Consider the following 17,555-nt stretch of genomic DNA (forward strand, 5'->3'; position numbering starts at 1 on the left):
TGTAACGCAAAATATAGTAAAGATTAGACTCAGTTCTTCAATACTTTTCAGATTAATTTTTGGAGCTAAAAAGTACTTTTAGTATTAAAAGAAATAAGAATAATGTTAATAAAAAAAATTTAGGAAAAAAGATATTTTTGTATTAAAAAGTACTTTTAGTGGTGTAATGAAAAATTGATCCTTAGAACATAGATTTAAATACCTGCCATCAATACAATAGCGTCCACTATATCCGTAAACATGATAAACGTAACGTAACCTAAAATACGACCACAATCGTAATTTAAATCTCTGCCTTAAAATTGAGTTATCCTTTGCCATTAGTAAGGTATGAATCACGACGGTTATAGATAATTGATGGAAGCAAAATTTGAAAAATCAAAGGAAGATTCATCAAATAAGCTCTAAATATATTGATCGTCTAAATGAAAAACACATCACACACAATGTCGACACAACAAGTTCAAATCAGTGCATCGTTCCCACTTATATCTTTGTTTACAATGATATATATATGGAAAACACAAACATATGATGAGGAATTACGTGGAACAATAACAGACTATTAACATACATAAAATAATAACCAAGCCCTATAACATTGTATTTAACTTCTGCATCTGTATTGATTTCATAGTTCATAGTTCAAGGCAAGCGGAGGGTTCGGAAGAGCTAGTTGAGATGACGATCATTAACCCTCTCGGGGTCATTTTGGTTGAAATTACAGTCTTGGTCGAGGCCAAAACTTGATGCTGTGATTGAAACCAATGCATGATCGGCTTGTGCAACTCCATTGGTCAGCTGCAGCATGGGATTCTGGTTGGCGAAAGCATCTTCGTTTATCAATGAGTTCAGAAAGGAAGAGAAGACATCATCGTTGCAGCAGTTTATATCCTCATCATCTTCCTCACTGCTTCTTATAATCCCTTGGTTTTGGTTGCTGCTTCTCATTTCTAATCCAAAACCTTCATCATTAAGCAGACCGGTGAATCCATGGACTATCTGTGCGTCATCAGTTTGATTATGATTCTGGAAATACTCATTTTCTTTGCCAGCAGCCATGATTTGACCGCCGCTGGAAGAAGCTGCATGGTTAATATTCGGGTTAGGGATTGTACCAGTAGCGGATCCACGATTTTTGGAGGATGAAGAAGCTTTGAGATGGCTTGGTGAGTGGTTAGGGTTTAAAGGCTTGTGGGTTCTTGGATCTATGCCTTGGCTGATCAACTTTTTACTCAGGTGAGTGTTCCAGTAGTTCTTAATCTCATTGTCTGTACGCCCTGGTATTCTTCCAGCTATGAGCGACCATCTGCCCAGTAAATTGATTAATCAAGAAATTGGTATATATATATATATTCATTTTATGTAGTTAATACAGAAAGAAATGGAAACCCTTTGGAAAGAGATTGACGAAGATATGATTTGGATTCGAACAAAATCGAGTTGAAAGCTCGAAATATTGAAACCCTAAACCTAGAACCCCTATGATGATACTTGGAAACTGGGCACTGGCTCTGCCTAATACCCAAAGGATCACGAAAATAGATTTGACAATCCTGAAAGAAACCCTAGAAGCGAAATTAAGAATAAACAAAAAGTAAATGTGCAGAGCAGGAAAATGTACCGATTGCCGAGAAGACGGTGAAGGCGAAGAATGAGATCCTCTTCGTCGGGGGTGATCTGGCCTCGCTTGACGGAGGGTCGGAGGTAGTTCATCCAGCGGAGGCGACAGCTTTTGCCGCAACGGAGGAGTCCGGCCCGCTTCGGCAGAGTCCGCCATCGGCCTTCTCCTTCTTTCTTGATGTAAGTGGACAATAAGTCGTCTTCTTCGGGCGTCCATGGCCCCCTTTTCAGACCTACCTTGCTGCAACAAGGAGTAGTCCTGCTTCTGTTATTGTTTCTTGTTGCTGTTTGATCTGAGACTGAGATTGGATTTCTCATTTTTCTTCTTCTTTATTTCCCTCTTCGTCTGTATGGCTTTGGGATCGCTCTGATCAGATGCTGGGATTGGCTTAACCTCTCCTGTTGTTTCGCAAACACTATTTCATGATTGACGCCTCACTGAGTTTCCTTTTCTATTCCATTTAGTTCTTTTTGTACTCCTGAAATAATTGCCGAATTTACACACACATTTTGGTCAAACTTTAATTTAATTTTATATTTACTTTTTTTTTCATTTAATTTCTTTTTGAAAATATATATAATTAAATTAAAAATTAAAAATATGTATGAAATAAATTAAATTAAAATTTATAAAGTGTGTTGCTTCATGAGGAATTTTTAGCCAGAACCATTAAATATACAATTTCATCGCTACCGGATATAATTAGATCATTGACACACACAATAATATTCAATTTAGCATTCTCATCTCGAAAACTAAACACAGCATATTTAAAATCCATAAGTTTTTCACGAGGTATTCAATAGAATTTAATTTCATTAATTAAAAAAATAGAGTTCAAATTTTAATTTATTAATTTAAAAAGTGATAAATCCTAAAATTTGTTTAAAATTATTCTTAAAATAAATAAAAATTTAATTTTAACAATTTTAAAAATATTAATAACATAAAATATATTTTAAATCATTAAAATTGTAGACCATGGCCCGTCCAACCAACAACGTGTCTAAGCCCATGTATACTATATGAGATTCATCATATGATATGACATGGATACAAGGATATTCACTTCTGGATTTTAATTAAATTAGTTTAGTTAAACAGTCAATGAAATAAGTTTAGTTAGAGAACAATTAAATTTTTTAATATTCAGTTAACAATTAATTAGGTTCGAAATTAGTTAACATATTTTAAGTTCAAATCAATTCAGAATTAAGATCCAACTATTTAATCACACTATACTCATTAAATTGTCAAAACACAATTAAATTTTAACTCAAATAATAAATACCTCTATTAAACTCAAATTAATCTAACTAAAAAAACTATAAAAAAGTTCAATTAACCAAATTAACCGAACTTTGTTTGGTTGATTTTAAAAAATCAATTTGGTTAATGATTACTTTTTTTTTGATTAATTTGGTTTTAAAAAATATAGTTCCATCGATATATCGAACCAATTATCTAATGGTCAAGCTATCCATCCAAACTTGAACCCCACTTGAGATCTAGAAAAGTTCGAACAAAAAATATTTTATTAAAATATAAGATTTTAGTAACATACGGGCGAATCTAAAAATTAGGTTTCTAATAATATTTATTGAAAAATAAATAAATTTTAAGAATAATTAAAAATATTTTTTAAAATTTTATTTTTAATATGGTTAACAAACTATATAATAAATACAATAATTTTAAATAAAAATTATAAAGAAACTTTATTAAACACTTAACTATTCATACAAAATAATTTCTACGAGCATTTCTACATGCAAAATCAGTAATAATAGTATCTAAATTAATATGGTCTAACATATTTTTCTTAATACATAAAATAGTTAGACTATTCAATATTTCTTGTGACATTGATAATCTCAGTTAAGTTTTAATAATTTTAATTTCGGAAAAGTTATTTTAAGAGATGCAATTGTCATTGGTATAATTAAGAGGAATCGACAAACAATTGAAATATTTGGATAACAATCCACAACTTTGATAAACTTGAAATATTTCAAATGTCGATATTAACTTGTTGCGTAGTCAATCTCATAAATTGTAATTTCTTGAATAGATGAATTCTTTCCTTTTTAGAGTGTAAAAATCAAATCAAAAATTATAAATAAAAAATAAAAATAAATTATGATAAAATAACATAAGAAAGAGAGAAAATGGATGACAAATTGAGATGTGAAGAACAAGAACAATTTAAGGGTTCTTTATAGAGATGTATTTGAAATTTTCATTCTCGCTGAAAATTGAAAGTGGAGAAAACCGTTCATGAAAAGTTTATAAGATTAAACCGAGATTCGAGAAAGAAGTCGAGAGAATATAAAAATATGTTAATATGAGATTGAATTTATATGAATATGATTTTTTAAAATAAAATAAAAACTGGAATGTGAAATTAAATTTGAAAATTAACGATTAAATTTGAAGTTAATGATTTTTTGTCACTTGTGTACTCATTGACCTATAGGAACAACTTTTTTAATCATATTTAAATTTTAGATAAAGTACATAAATGATCCTTTGATTATAAGATACTATTTTATTGAGTCTCTTGATAATTAAAAGTTATAAATAGTCATTAAACTATTAATTATGTTCAAACTCGTCATTTTATGTTAAAAAACTAACGACTCTCTGAATTGGACGTTAACCTACTGACTAGAATATGATAAAATCTGATCTCATAGTCTCAAACGACTATCATATCTCAGTTAGCATGTTAACATCTACCTTTGACGACCGAAAAAGGATGAGTTTGGTACATAATGAATAGTCGGATGATCATTTTGTAACTTTTAACAGTAGAGGGACTCAACAAAACAACTCCCTATAGTCGGGGGACCATTTTATAACTTTTAATAGTGGAAGGACTCAACAAAATAGTATCCTATAGTCGGGGGATTATTTGTGTACTTTACCCTTAATTTTTTTAATTAATTATGGGATCAGAATAAGTGCCCCTCCTATTCAAGTTTAGCTACGATCCAGAGATTAATCATGGTTTTAGCCTTAATCATGAATTAATCTTTAATCAATGATAAAACTTGTTAGTGAATCCACCCTCGCCCATGTTTAAAGATGAAAGGAAGCAAATGGAGAAAAGAACACCAACAACACTGGGTCTGGGGGAGAGAAGCTGGGCCTTCCAGTGGAACGTACATTCCATACAAACCAGACAAAACTGATGGTCACGACAAGCCTTCCAGTTTTTATTTTAACTTTTTTGTTTTTTAAATGAGGATGACAAGCACATGTCATTGCACATGCATACTCCTCGGCCCCCCTTATTTTCCCCTCTATTCAAACAGCCCATTCGAAAACAACCCAACACATCCTACTATTGTCTTGTCCGTATGAAGCAGACTTGATCATTCACGTATCCTTCACCCTCTTCTAATTCATCTCGAAATAGAATCAATCTCTACTTGGATTATTTTAATGAATCAACGAAAACCCGAGTTACGTAGTGCGAAATGATTCTAGAATGAACGGAGGGAAAGAATATTTAAGGGTATTTTAAACCTAAATTTCACAGGTGTTTCAATTTGAGGGATCCCATCCATTGGCCCATGTCTGTTGTCCATACTTGTGATTCTTGTTGATGAGAGTTGTTTCAGGCACCATATCCTTTGCTTCCATGGACCACAACTATGCATTACATTATATGAGGAGTTGGAGTTGTTGAGGTTGACAACCCTTTGTTTTCTTGGTAACAGATCTCATTAAATGTTCTTATGCCCTTCACTTAATAATTGCTTGTGCTTCTTGTCATGAAAGGAACTAAGAAAACAACTTTAGTGGGGAATATAAATACTAATAAAATATGATATCAGAGTCTAATTATTAAGACATCAATTTAAAATTAGAGGACAAGGTCTAACCTTAAAACTTACTAAGATCTAAGAGGTGTAAAAATATATAAAAAGAGATCAGGGTCTAATTTGTCTGAATTTCAAAATTAATAAGAATCAAAGAAGTAATTCAACTTGAAAGACATGGAGAATTATGACTTAGTTTACCTAATTTTAAAGCCCATTGAAGAAATTTCTTAGTGGCATGTTAAAGAAGATATAATAGTGGAATTAATATGGTTTAATTATTGGTTCCAAAATGTGGTGTCCTTTGGGTTAAAGTTGAAGTCATACTGTAATTCAGAAAAGTGCAGTTTAACTAGAGTTGGAGCTAAATCAACATCAAACTCCATGTTAATTGTTATGGCAATTCATATTGCAGCAGATTAAGTCTATCTGCCCTACCTATTTTCAGCAACACAACAAAAAGGAAACACACGGCGGCCTGCTCCACTTTGTAGCAATCGGTGTTCCGATTGTAAATTAGTGGGGCAAAATGCACGAGTCCTGTGCTTTTTGTACTTGACATAAACAGTATTCAATCTAAATCTCATACATGTGTAATAGTTTTTGGTTTAAATTTAAGGTCGAATAAATTTATAATCGTCACGATAATGAATATATGTGTATCGAATAGTTTTAATTCGTCTTTTCAAGTGATGAAGAGGAATGCTATTCGAACTTAGAAACTATATTTATATTTGATACTTGTGTTCGAATCCGAATAATGTAACCCATTAATCATGGCATAGGAGTGTAGGGTTGGCATGAGATTATGATGAGTACCATATTCACTTTTTGTTGTGTTGTGTTCTTTTCTACTGCTTTCTGCGTTATCACTTTTTACTTGCACAATAAGGATATAATCAAGTGAAATTGTTTTAGCTTATGAATATCAAATATTGGGGCATGGTTAAAAGAAGAAGACACTTTGAAGCAGGCTTTAAATTTCAATTAGAGTTCAACGAAAAAGGTTGCTTTTTCACATTTGAAAGTCTGGTAAAAAAAAAAGATTCCAAGCAGAGGCATCTGCTGAAGTGGCAGCCACAGATTTTTGAAATTTACAGACTTTTAGAAGCCTTTCCCTTCAGGATTATTGCTCTCATTCTCACGGCATTTGCCATGGAACAATCTTCTTGTAGGTATGATGAACCAGAGTTCAGTTTGAGAGAATGGGGCATCAAGGCTCGAATCAGCCGCGAAAACACCGCTTCGAGACGATATTCGGCTTCATATATCCGAAGTTTCAGAGAAGATTCAAGGTCTTTTAGATCGAATATAACCATTTGTAGCACTGCTTCATCTCCTGGATATTCTTTGAAAGGTACAATTCTCTCTTGTTCCTCTCCCATGCAAAATCTTGGTTTTGTGTCCGGTTTTGTTCTAAGTGTTTTCCCATGGTTTTTTCTTTAACAGATGAGATTGACCCTTCAACATACTCTTTTACAACAGCTCTTAAAGGTGATTGTCGAAATCATAGTTGTTTCCTTCCTGAGCTGTTCAAATTCAACTGTGTTTTTATTTTTGTGTTCGGTTTTCTTTTTTGCAGCATTGCAGGCAAGAACAGTGTACAATACCTGGGAATGTTTGTCACCAGAGGGATTTGCTTTGAACTCCAAGTGGAATGAAGCAGAGAAATACATTTGCAACCCTCTTTCAGGAGAGGTTCCAATGGAATGTTTATCTGCAAAGACACTGAGTGGAAGGTCGTTTCGGAACTTTACGAATCGTATCACCATGTCTGCTCCTCTTGTTTACCCCATTCATCATGTTATATAGCAACCAAGTCGTCTTCCAGGACAGTTCAACAGGACATACTTCAGTTTCCAGGTCCCTGACTGAAACTAAAAAAAAATATTTGTTTTCATTCATCCAACGATCTTATTTTCGAGTTTACAGAAAAGAAAACCAGGAGCTTGACTCGACGTAGGAACTCAAAGCACACCCCCTGATCTCAGTTCGGACAGCCTTAGCCCTGCTTCGACCCCTTCGATCTTAGACCGAGCATTGAAGCATTGTGGGACGGAAACCGGTGATTCAACCGATTCTAACACGAAATCGAAAGCTGATGAAAAGGTATGTTACTATGTTCTGCCCCAAGAAACATAATCAGGGCTTGCTTCAACATGTTCATACCATTTTTTTTCTGACTGTTGACTTCTACTTTCATTTTCAATTTTCCTATTCTGAGGTAACTTCTAAAATCAAAGGACAAAAAGAAAAAACCATTACCCTATTCTTCAAAAGAGTTAACTTTATTACAGAACATAAAACCAGTGCAATGATTCACACCCTTCTGCCCCCGGCTAGGCTTGCAAATTTTCATGGAATGCATGCAAATTCTGCTTCTCCTAGCATCCAAATCGTGTGTTCCATAAAGCTGCTTTGATTAGTCCTTACATGTTCCCTTACCTTATCGTGGCATGTTTACAAGATTGCTTGATTGTCTGAACAGTGACATTGTTGCACTGTGGGGGACTGTAAAGATTATTTGGTCCCTAAAGTCTAAAAACTAGCCTGTTTTACTGCAGGAAAAATAATTGAACTGTGTGGCCTTACATTGTTGAACACTAATAATATCTTCATTGGTCCCTCTTAAGATTGAAAAGTACATGCGATCCAATTGGATTTGTGTCAACAAGCCTGCATTTTTCCCACCAAACGCAGTCTTTTCAATGGCGGAGCAGAACAGGCAAAGCCAATTCATCAAATCCAATGGAAATCTCTTTTTGCATAAGCAAACAATCTTATACATATATATATAACAGTGTGATATTTGATCTGAGAATTGCAGGTTGAAGAGGGGAAAACAAGGGAGAATAAAGAAAAAAAGAAGAAGAAGAAGAAGAATTGAAACAAAATGCAGGGTGTTTATCATGGATGAGAAGAAGACAAAGAAGGAAGCAGAAATCGAAAAGGAAAAGTAGCATGTGTTTTGACTCAGTTTAGAGAGGGGTAAAGAAGAATAACAAAAATGGCGTGGGATTCTCTTATTTTCCTTTTGTGAAGAAGAGATGGAATGGGGTTTCAAAAACTGAGTAATGGCAGTTTGTTTTGGGTTTGGGAGACTGTTGTAGTTAGCGTGGATGATTGTGATGTTTATGTTTTGTTTCTTGTCCAAATACCATAAAACAATGGCTGCCAGCTCTCTCTGTTCACGTGCATGCTTTTGCTATTCAATTTGGAATCGCAAGTGTTCTGAAGCATACACCATCGTCCTCTTAAATATGGTAAACTCTTCTTAAATCCTTCTAAATACCATAAAATTATAAGTTAATATCTGGTGAAATCATATTTTGGTACTACTAAATGATAAAATTATGATTTAATCCTCCTACAAATTGTAAAGTTAAACTAATACATAAATAAATTTGTATTTTAACTCTTAAAAAATCTCCCAAAAAAATCTAACTTCGTCCCTACCCGTTTTCTGTTCTAAACATTTCTTTAAGTACGAAGAAAAGGGTTGGCACTGTTAAATCCAAGACTTGAATCAATCATGTGTAGGATGGACATGACTCGAAGTTGACTAGTATAATAGGATTGAATTTTTAAAAAATAAAAATAAAAAATTGGGTCAGGTCAAATATTTTTTGAAAAATGAGGTCAAATTTGAGTTTATGGCAAAAAAATAAAGTTTGAGTCGATATGAGAAAAGAGTATAATTACATCTTATATATTTAAGGATAATTGTAATAATATATATCTTTATATTTTTTTTCAATTATGTCCTTATTTTACCTAATAAAATAAAAATTATATATATTTGTATCGGATCGATGCGAGTGCTGGAGCAGGTTTTTACCCTAATAATCGAATTAAATTTCGGATCAGAGTACTCATATCGAATTTAAGTAACTCAAAAACCGGATCCGACTCATAACCATCTATAATAATGTGTACCATTATAACTATATTTTAATATAAGAAATCTGCAATACAAGGATAAAGAAATTATGAATGATGAGATACAAGGGTAATAATTGAAGCAGCATAGTCCCATCAAGCAAACTGGGAAAATTTTCAAAGGAAATTAGGACAAGTCCATTCAAAAAGAGATTAAATGGTGAAATTGGAGAAAGATGAAAGACAGACAGTAAACAACAAAGAGGGAAGACCCTGAAACATGACATTCTGGTGAAAAACGCTGCAAATTCATATATATATTATCTGCCATTGCCAGTGTTTATAATCTCATCCTTTACATTCAGTCGCCTCCAAAATATTACCATTTTTAGGCCACCTGGTAGCTCGGATCTCTATATTCCCCCAGAAAATCATGTCTCCAACAGTTTCATGCAAACTGCTTACTTACTTTAGACTTATACTTCTTCAATGGAACTGGAAAAAACATAGCAATATCAGACAAATAATAATAATCCTCATTGGAGCTGATATCACATGCATTCAGTGTTACAGTTCTTCTGGTTATGACATCTGAAACGTAGAGTCGGATTAGGACGATTCTTTATATCAAATGCATATCTACTTATTATAATGTTGTCACATTCGATTATTAATCACGTTGAATGTAAAATAATCTAATAGAATGTATAAATAATTATCTTCAAGTTTTAGTCTATTCTAAATTAAACCATTCATCAAGAACCTTCCATGATTCAATACTAAGAGAGAAAATATGTTTCAATTTTTTTTTAAAATTTAAACGTCAAAGTTAAAATTTTTAAGTTTTGTATTTCAAATTTGTTTTTAGATATAAAATCAAATTTTTAACATTTTTTTATTTCCTATAATGTAATTATCTTATAACTTACTATAAACGTATGCTTTTTGGATAATAATATGTTTGAATTTTTTTTATCATGATGTGTATCCGGTGATTTCCTCTCTTTTAAAAGGTAATCAATATTTTCAGGGATTAGAAGTAATCCAAGCCTTCCCTCTCTTTTCATTTATCTTTACTGCTTGATTCTTTATCGTCAACGCCTTATCATCAATGATTAGCTTAAATTTTAATAAGAAATCAAGAATCTCTCTAAAATTCTCGATTATCGTTTAATTTTTCTACTCTTGATTCAAATTTAGACGATATTCTATCGACTAAATCCTTATATAAGATCAACTAAAAGATCTGTCCCAAACCTTTATTGCCTAATTAAGAATGATTACTATACGTGGATGACATCTTTAAGCCAGGGAGACCATTTTTGTACTATGTTTCAAGGTTTTCTTCTATTTGGTTAAAGGCTTTCGTTGTACCTTTGTCTCTTGTTCTTTCCTTCTTTCTTCTTTTTAAGTACTTAAATTCAAATATCTTAATTTTTTTTAACAAAACATACTCAATTATCTAACGACGAGCATATTTTGATAATATAATATTTTACATGTATTTAATTGATAACATAAATCATATCATATCATTATAGAGAATATGACATATATTACATAATCATAATTTAAAATACTGAAGATTAAAATATTTATTTCTTAGATTCCATTCAAATCATACAGTATTGTGGTCTTGAATTCCACACCACATCCTGACTTTTCAATCATGCAATGTTTCAAGTAATTAATTTCTGTTTTCAGTACATTTTCTCTATAAAAAAAATAAAGGTTAATTGCATATATATCCCTACACTATAACCCTCATTTTAATTTGATCCTTAAACTTTTGAATATTCCAATTTCAACACCAAACTATAACTCTCATTCTAAATTAATCTTTTAACTTTAAAGCATTCTAATCTCATCCCTAAATTACGACCCTCTTTCTAAATTAATCCCAACTTTTAAATCTTTCAATTTCATCCCCAAATTCATCCAAATATGTATATTAATTTCAACCATAGTTTAACCAAAATTTTATTTTCTTTCAAACATATAATAATATAACTTGACCTAACAATTTTATTAACAAGGATGTGAATAATATATACATATAGTTTAAGATAAAATTGGAATGTTCAAATAATTTAGGGACCAATTTAGAATGAAGATCATAGTTTAGGGATGAAAGTGAAATGCTCAAAAGTTTGAGGACTAATTTAGAATGATAGTCATTGTTTAAGGATGAAATTGAAACATTTAAATGTTTAAGGACCAATTTAAAATGAGGGTCATGCTTTGAGGACATGTGATGCAATTAACTCAAAAAATAAAAAAAAAGGATTTCCAATAATTGTTTTCCAAAAGAAACTTGGAAAAGAATGTATGAATTCACTACCGTTACAGAGATTGACATACACAAAACACCTTGTAAAGTTACAACAATATCATTAATCCTTTACCACTCCATAATCAATGAATTGGTAACTCAAAAAAAAATACCAATGCAAATTCAGTAGTCAGTCAATACTAACCAAACAAACAGCACGGCCTCAATTGTTTTGTTGCTTTATTATCCCATGTCTAACATTTCTGTTTCCAAAAGAAAAAAAAGGACACTATTTGTTATGCCAACTTTTGACTAATGATTTCATGCTGAAAATCAAATATCCCAATTATAAAATTTTGATAAGACACGGTAACCATAGCTAGTAAATACAAGGGAAAGCTTATCGGAAATGAAGGTAATCCACAGCAATGAAGGTAATCAAATTATATTTGGTCCCTTGCAAGTTACATCCTCACCATACAGTTTGATTTAATAGGCTATAGGCTACTCATACTTGGGTGTTAAGGCTATAAGAATTCTCACTTTAGTGACCTAGAAGCCAATTCCCATAAAATGAAGTATAGCATTACCTGAACTTTTCTGATAAAAAAAAGGTCATCATGAAGGCTATGCATGCCAAGTTTTCTCCAACACCAACAGTTGGCAGGCTGTCTGAAACTTTCTGTATCCTAAGCCTTTAGTCCTGCAGAAAAGGAGAAAATAAATCACGATTACAAAAGTAACAATAACACTATGATGCTTATTGGAAATCATAGAAGATCCAAAAGCAACATTTTTTACAAGCCTAGCAAGTATTACATGTGCATTAGTATCAAAGGCAGTCTGCCAACCGAGTCAAATATATTTTACTCACCGTAACTCAGAAACAAAGACCAAATTGATTTCTCCTCTATTATTTATCAGATAAGATTCAAATGGATATAATTTCCAATCAAATTTACCATCATTCTTTGAACAATTGCAATATTACCACTATACTCGCTAATTTGATTCTAAATAGGTCAGAAGTTAGAAAATTCCATTTGAGTATTCATCTATTTCTCCAAGGAATGTTATTTTACAATTAGCTATTGACTATTTATCAACCAATATGTTCAAGGAATTGGTAAACGACAAAACGCTAAGTGTAGTTACCTTATAGAAGAAATGTATTTCTCTAAATCTGGTTTCTGTTCAACATCATAGACGACCATTTTCATCAGGTGCAACTGGATCTGAGGTCCCAATATCTGTTTGCCAAACATGAAGACTTAGAAACTTCCAAATTCACAGGTTGAAAACACATTAGAGTAATGCATTAAACCCTAACCTTGAAGCAATACATGGTTTTCACTGGTATACCCTCTCAGCTTCCAGAAAACATGACCACTTACATCCAATATAATAGGTGATGTTCTAACAGCATCAGACCTTTGTCTCTCTGCAACAATTTCAAAGGAAAGCCAATGCAAGAATACGTGTAACAAAACAAGGATTGAGAAATAGCTTTCTGCACAAGGCACAAATGTTGAAGCAAGCGATTGGAAGTGGAATAATCCATTTGGCACATGGATTGGAAAAAGCACAAGTTCACTTTTAATTACCAACACACAAGCTCCATTATCTAGATACTAATAAACTGCACATAAACCAAAGGTCAAGTAACTTCAGCTTGAGCCCAGAAACATAGAACATTTATCTTTTAACTCTATTAGTGTCAACTGTCAAGTACTGACCAATTTAATTTTGCAAAAGTTAAAGATGAAAATGGCATTTCTATTAGTTTATAACATCAACTTCTAGCACATAATTAGAAGTTAAAATACTATTTATCTATCTGTTTCTGAATCCTTTAAGACTCATTAGCTTTTCAGCAATGGCACTTAGAATAGTCCTAGTGATTAATAGATATCCAAAAGCAACAGAAAAGTGATTCTACTTGTCCACTCCATTATCCACAATAACTAATCCCCATCTACTTTGGAACTTGAGTCTGTCAGGTGGGAGAAGAGGATTACATAGTTAATTAGAAAATAAAGAGTTTATGCACATGTTTAACACGATTGCTTGAACTAGAGGAATAAGAAATTGAGAACATACTCCTTGGTAACTTGGCCACTGCCTGAAGCAAATCTTCATGAACTTGAGCTGCTTCTTTTTTTATTTCTGTAGTAAGAGTCTTTTGCTCAGAAATTGACAGAGCACCACCTTTTTCAGTAATAGCTTTGGCACCCTCATCTTGCATTTTCTGCCTTGATTGTTTTTCCTGTAGTATGTAGAAAAGCCAGTTTTGCATTACGATGCGTAAGATCAGAACCAAAAAAGAAATGTAAATATAATATCCATTACCTTATCCCTTAAAGCAAGAATCTTTTCTTTTACTTCCTTCTCATCATCAATAAACTTGGAATTTTGCTTGTCAATCCAATTCCTCAATGTTCTGAAATTTCGCAGAAGAAATGAGTCATAATTTGTAAAAGAGATGTTTATTAATTTAAAAAAAAATTAATTTCTAAATATCTGGACTTGATTATCATCCTTGTTACTTACATAGTGCAAAGGGCTTCATCACATAAAATGTTTAAAAGTTTAAGCTTCATAGAACTGTCTAGCGTATTATACGCATCCACACCACTGTCATAAATGTCAGAAGGAACTTCTTTGAGTGCACATTGGGATTCAGACACACATTGACCAAGGGCACAGAACCATGAAGCGTTGTTGTTGTCCCTTCCACTGAAGGCTGTAAATCTGAACAGCCAAGAAAACATAAACTCTTAAATTGATTTTAAGAAAGAAGATGAAATTCAGCAGTTAGGGGCATTGATTATACTTCTTCCCCATATCTTTCTGTATTAGAGACAACAATTGTATATGGATTTGGACTACTGGGGAGTACTGTAATAGGCATCTGCGACGCCCACGTATTATTTCTCTGATTACAGATTCTGCTTGTCCTTTCTTCATATCAAGAACCTATAACATAACAAGCAAAATAATAACTAAAAATACCAATTAAGAAAGCTTAGGCAGGTAAAACAAAAACAAACAATTACACTTGACTTTATAATTAAACAATAAGTACTTCCAATAAAAAAACATTTTCCTATGTTTCTTTCAGGAAAAAACAAAGTATTTTCCAATGTAAGAAAATAAAGAATTCAACACAAAGAACATAAGCACCTATTATAGAACTTGTCCTAAGAAAGAATTAAGGATGCATAAAACGTATCAAAAGTCTTATGACTGGAAATCGGCATTACAGAAAGAAAATTCACCATAACAAGATTTTTACCATCAAATAGTTCAATATTATTCAACTAAAGATAAAGGTAAGATTTTAAAAAAGATGCATCTAGTGTTGAATGTTAAATTTAAAATCAAAATAGTATCACACTATTTTACATACCTCTCCAAAAGCTGCAGAAAACTCTAAGAACTGTAATGCACGACCGACATCATTGGGAGGTAAATCAACACCAGCAACAGTTATTAAGCTGGTGCCAAGAGGCAATTGAATGTCTAAGTCAAGCTTTCTATCTTTGCAAGGCTTTAAAACTGACCGGACTTTGCAGACTGTGTTGTCATTTTCAAAACCACCTGAACCTTGAGAATCCCCAGTTTTGACACCACACTTTTTCTCTTTAATGGGAGCTATTGTGTTGCTTTCTAGAACCTGCCTCTTAAGATTCTTTTCCTCGCCCACAGAATTTTCTTTTGACTTCAGTTTTTTCCCGGACTTTTCATCAGAAGTTGTGGACTTCCTTTTCTTACCGATCTCCAAAACTTCAACTCCGTTTAAAACTCCTGATTTCTTGCTTTTAGCACATTTAGTTTCATGTTCGTTGGTGGGACTGGATGCATCATCAATTTGCTTTTCTGTCTTCAACCTCTTTTCATCTGAAAGACAACTACTTGCCTTCATTGTTTCATTTGAAGCTTCCTTCAAGGTTTTAGGCCTTTCATGATCTCCATTGTCGTTGTACAATTCCTTCAATCCCTCACGTTTCATTTTCTTAGACTTATTTTCTTCAGACATTGATGATATCAAATTCTGAGAACTAACCTTGGAATCACAGTCACCATCAAAAGAATTTTCCTTCCCAAGCTTCCTCGGTGAAGTGGCCACAGACTCCTGTAAATATCAGAAAGACAAATCCATCACCCAAAAATAGAGACAAACCAATAAATTACCATTAGGAAGAAAAACAAGGTCAAACCTTTGTTTGCTTCTTTGCTGAAACGCCCGTATCTTTTGCATTCCTTTCATATTTAAAATTTTCAGGTCCTTTAGCTTGAAGCAATTCTGAAACAGAAGAAAACCCAGAATTCTTTGCAGTGAACACTAGTATACCAGTAGGATTGTGACCCTTTTTCTTCCTAAAATACCAGTACCCAGTTAAGAATTGGTCAGAGTTAACACCAACAAATCAGCAATAGTAACATCCACAGTTCAGTATGCTTACATGCACATGCTACAATTGCAAATGCCTCTGCACTTAGGACATTTCCAATCAGCCAACAATGCAACATCCTCTTCCTTTTCTCCATATCTATCAAATATCAATCCAAAAAAAACTTTACGTTAACAGCTTTATACAATTAAATGAATTGCTCAACAACTAAAATGTCAGAGCAAAGCAACAACCTGTTCAATAGACATTTTTTACAATACTTGATGGTACATTGCTTGTCCTTTTTCACGTTCTTGCATGGAGCCAAGAGATTAATTCTTTTTTGCCGGCACTTCAGCATTTGATCCCAAGGAAAAAGAAACGTCAGGGAAAATAAAATAAAAGCTCAAAGCAGAGAATTATACATCAAATAAGTTAACAAAGTTATCCATTGAGATCTGATAGCTTTATACAATCTAAGTCTTCATTTGCCGTGATGCATCAAGACTAACTTTGTAAATATCTAACGAATATAAGAATATCGATGTTTGACCCTACTATAACGGAAAAACTCAGGGTGGGGGGAAATGTAAAGCATGCCCGTGTCAAAAACAGGCCTATTGTACAAATCTCAATAATCCAAATACCATATGACAAGAAGAAGAAGAAAACACGTGTTTCCCAATAGACTAATCATAACAAATCAGCATATACCAGATCGGACAATTTCGCACACGCTGAAAAAAAATAAGTAAAAACAATTCCAAGGAACAGATTACAAAAAGAATTTAAAAAAGAAAAATAGAAAGAAAAAAATACCTGGTGACAAGTTTTCCCATTTTCAGATTCAAAGGTTCGAATTCCACTTCCCATAGTTTGATGTACTTCTTCGATTTTGGAAGAAGGAGTTGAAACAACATCCATTTCTTCTTCTTCTTTTCTGTCCCCCTCGAACTCCTAGGTCTCAACCAATCGAAATATTTTTGGGATTTTTATTGGAAGATTTTCGATTTTGGAATTGGATTTGGGTTTCAGTTTCCCGCCTCCCTTGTAGTAGCGGGAAACAGATTTGAGTAGGAATATTTTTTTTTTACAGAAAATAGAGAGGAAATTCCCGGGAATCCAAATTTTCAATAGAGTTGGGCGTCAATATGTAGTAAAAATAAATATAAACCGTGCCCTAATAAGGAAATCCAATTGGCTATTTAAGAGATCTAGTTGGGCTTGGCTTCAAAGCAGGCTCGTTAATTATTCAACCCGGCAGCATGTACCGAACGCCTATTAATGTACAAAATATAATCACGTAAAAAACTCTAATACATACAACATTCTAATTTTAAGAAAGAATTATTCTAAGTAATTCGCGTTCGAGTAGAATTATTTTCATCTACGTAAATCTAGATTTTATTACATATATATATATATATATATTAAATATAATGATAAGACATTATATTTAAAAAGAAGATTTTCAGATTTTAGTTTTGAAAAATAATTATATTAATCAAGATAAACACACATTTCAATATAGATGACAAATCACATAATATATATATATA

The 17,555-nt window shown here is 32.7% G+C and overlaps 3 protein-coding genes across 3 annotated transcripts; 1 reads left to right on the forward strand and 2 right to left on the reverse strand.

The window, feature by feature from the left end:
* Positions 1 to 641: 641 nt before the first annotated feature.
* LOC120113915 (transcription repressor MYB5-like) lies at positions 642 to 1,956 on the reverse strand. Its single transcript, XM_039134975.1, has 2 exons — positions 1,625 to 1,956; positions 642 to 1,309 (listed from the first exon to the last, which is right to left on the reverse strand). The coding sequence occupies exons 1-2, from the start codon at positions 1,939 to 1,941 to the stop codon at positions 673 to 675; spliced, it is 954 nt and encodes a 317-aa protein (XP_038990906.1). The 5' UTR covers positions 1,942 to 1,956; the 3' UTR covers positions 642 to 672.
* Positions 1,957 to 6,394: 4,438 nt separating this feature from the next.
* On the forward strand, positions 6,395 to 7,314 carry LOC120113917. Its single transcript, XM_039134977.1, has 3 exons — positions 6,395 to 6,808; positions 6,901 to 6,945; positions 7,034 to 7,314. The coding sequence occupies exons 1-3, from the start codon at positions 6,607 to 6,609 to the stop codon at positions 7,261 to 7,263; spliced, it is 477 nt and encodes a 158-aa protein (XP_038990908.1). The 5' UTR covers positions 6,395 to 6,606; the 3' UTR covers positions 7,264 to 7,314.
* Positions 7,315 to 12,756: 5,442 nt separating this feature from the next.
* LOC120113914 lies at positions 12,757 to 17,127 on the reverse strand. The gene is made up of 11 exons (XM_039134974.1): positions 16,816 to 17,127; positions 16,251 to 16,348; positions 16,069 to 16,155; positions 15,823 to 15,982; positions 15,012 to 15,737; positions 14,436 to 14,578; positions 14,153 to 14,353; positions 13,952 to 14,042; positions 13,703 to 13,868; positions 12,933 to 13,043; positions 12,757 to 12,852 (listed from the first exon to the last, which is right to left on the reverse strand). The coding sequence occupies exons 1-11, from the start codon at positions 16,918 to 16,920 to the stop codon at positions 12,803 to 12,805; spliced, it is 1,938 nt and encodes a 645-aa protein (XP_038990905.1). The 5' UTR covers positions 16,921 to 17,127; the 3' UTR covers positions 12,757 to 12,802.
* Between the last annotated feature and the right edge of the window lie 428 nt (positions 17,128 to 17,555).

The sequence above is a fragment of the Hibiscus syriacus genome, unplaced genomic scaffold, assembly GCF_006381635.1.
Source record: "Hibiscus syriacus cultivar Baekdansim isolate YM2019G1 unplaced genomic scaffold, ASM638163v2 tig00110213_pilon, whole genome shotgun sequence".
Lineage (NCBI taxonomy): Eukaryota > Viridiplantae > Streptophyta > Magnoliopsida > Malvales > Malvaceae > Hibiscus > Hibiscus syriacus.

Coding starts and splice junctions, on each gene's coding strand:
- LOC120113917 (XM_039134977.1), top strand. CDS start 6,607: ATGGAACAATCTTCTTGTAGGTATGATGAACCAGAGTTCAGTTTGAGA. Junction 6,809..6,900: donor TCCTGGATATTCTTTGAAAG/GTACAATTCTCT, acceptor TTTCTTTAACAG/ATGAGATTGACCCTTCAACA. Junction 6,946..7,033: donor TTTTACAACAGCTCTTAAAG/GTGATTGTCGAA, acceptor TCTTTTTTGCAG/CATTGCAGGCAAGAACAGTG.
- LOC120113914 (XM_039134974.1), bottom strand. CDS start 16,920: ATGGATGTTGTTTCAACTCCTTCTTCCAAAATCGAAGAAGTACATCAA. Junction 14,354..14,435: donor CAGAAAGATATGGGGAAGAA/GTATAATCAATG, acceptor TTGGCTGTTCAG/ATTTACAGCCTTCAGTGGAA. Junction 12,853..12,932: donor AAACCATGTATTGCTTCAAG/GTTAGGGTTTAA, acceptor TTTGGCAAACAG/ATATTGGGACCTCAGATCCA.
- LOC120113915 (XM_039134975.1), bottom strand. CDS start 1,941: ATGAGAAATCCAATCTCAGTCTCAGATCAAACAGCAACAAGAAACAAT. Junction 1,310..1,624: donor CACCGTCTTCTCGGCAATCG/GTACATTTTCCT, acceptor TTTACTGGGCAG/ATGGTCGCTCATAGCTGGAA.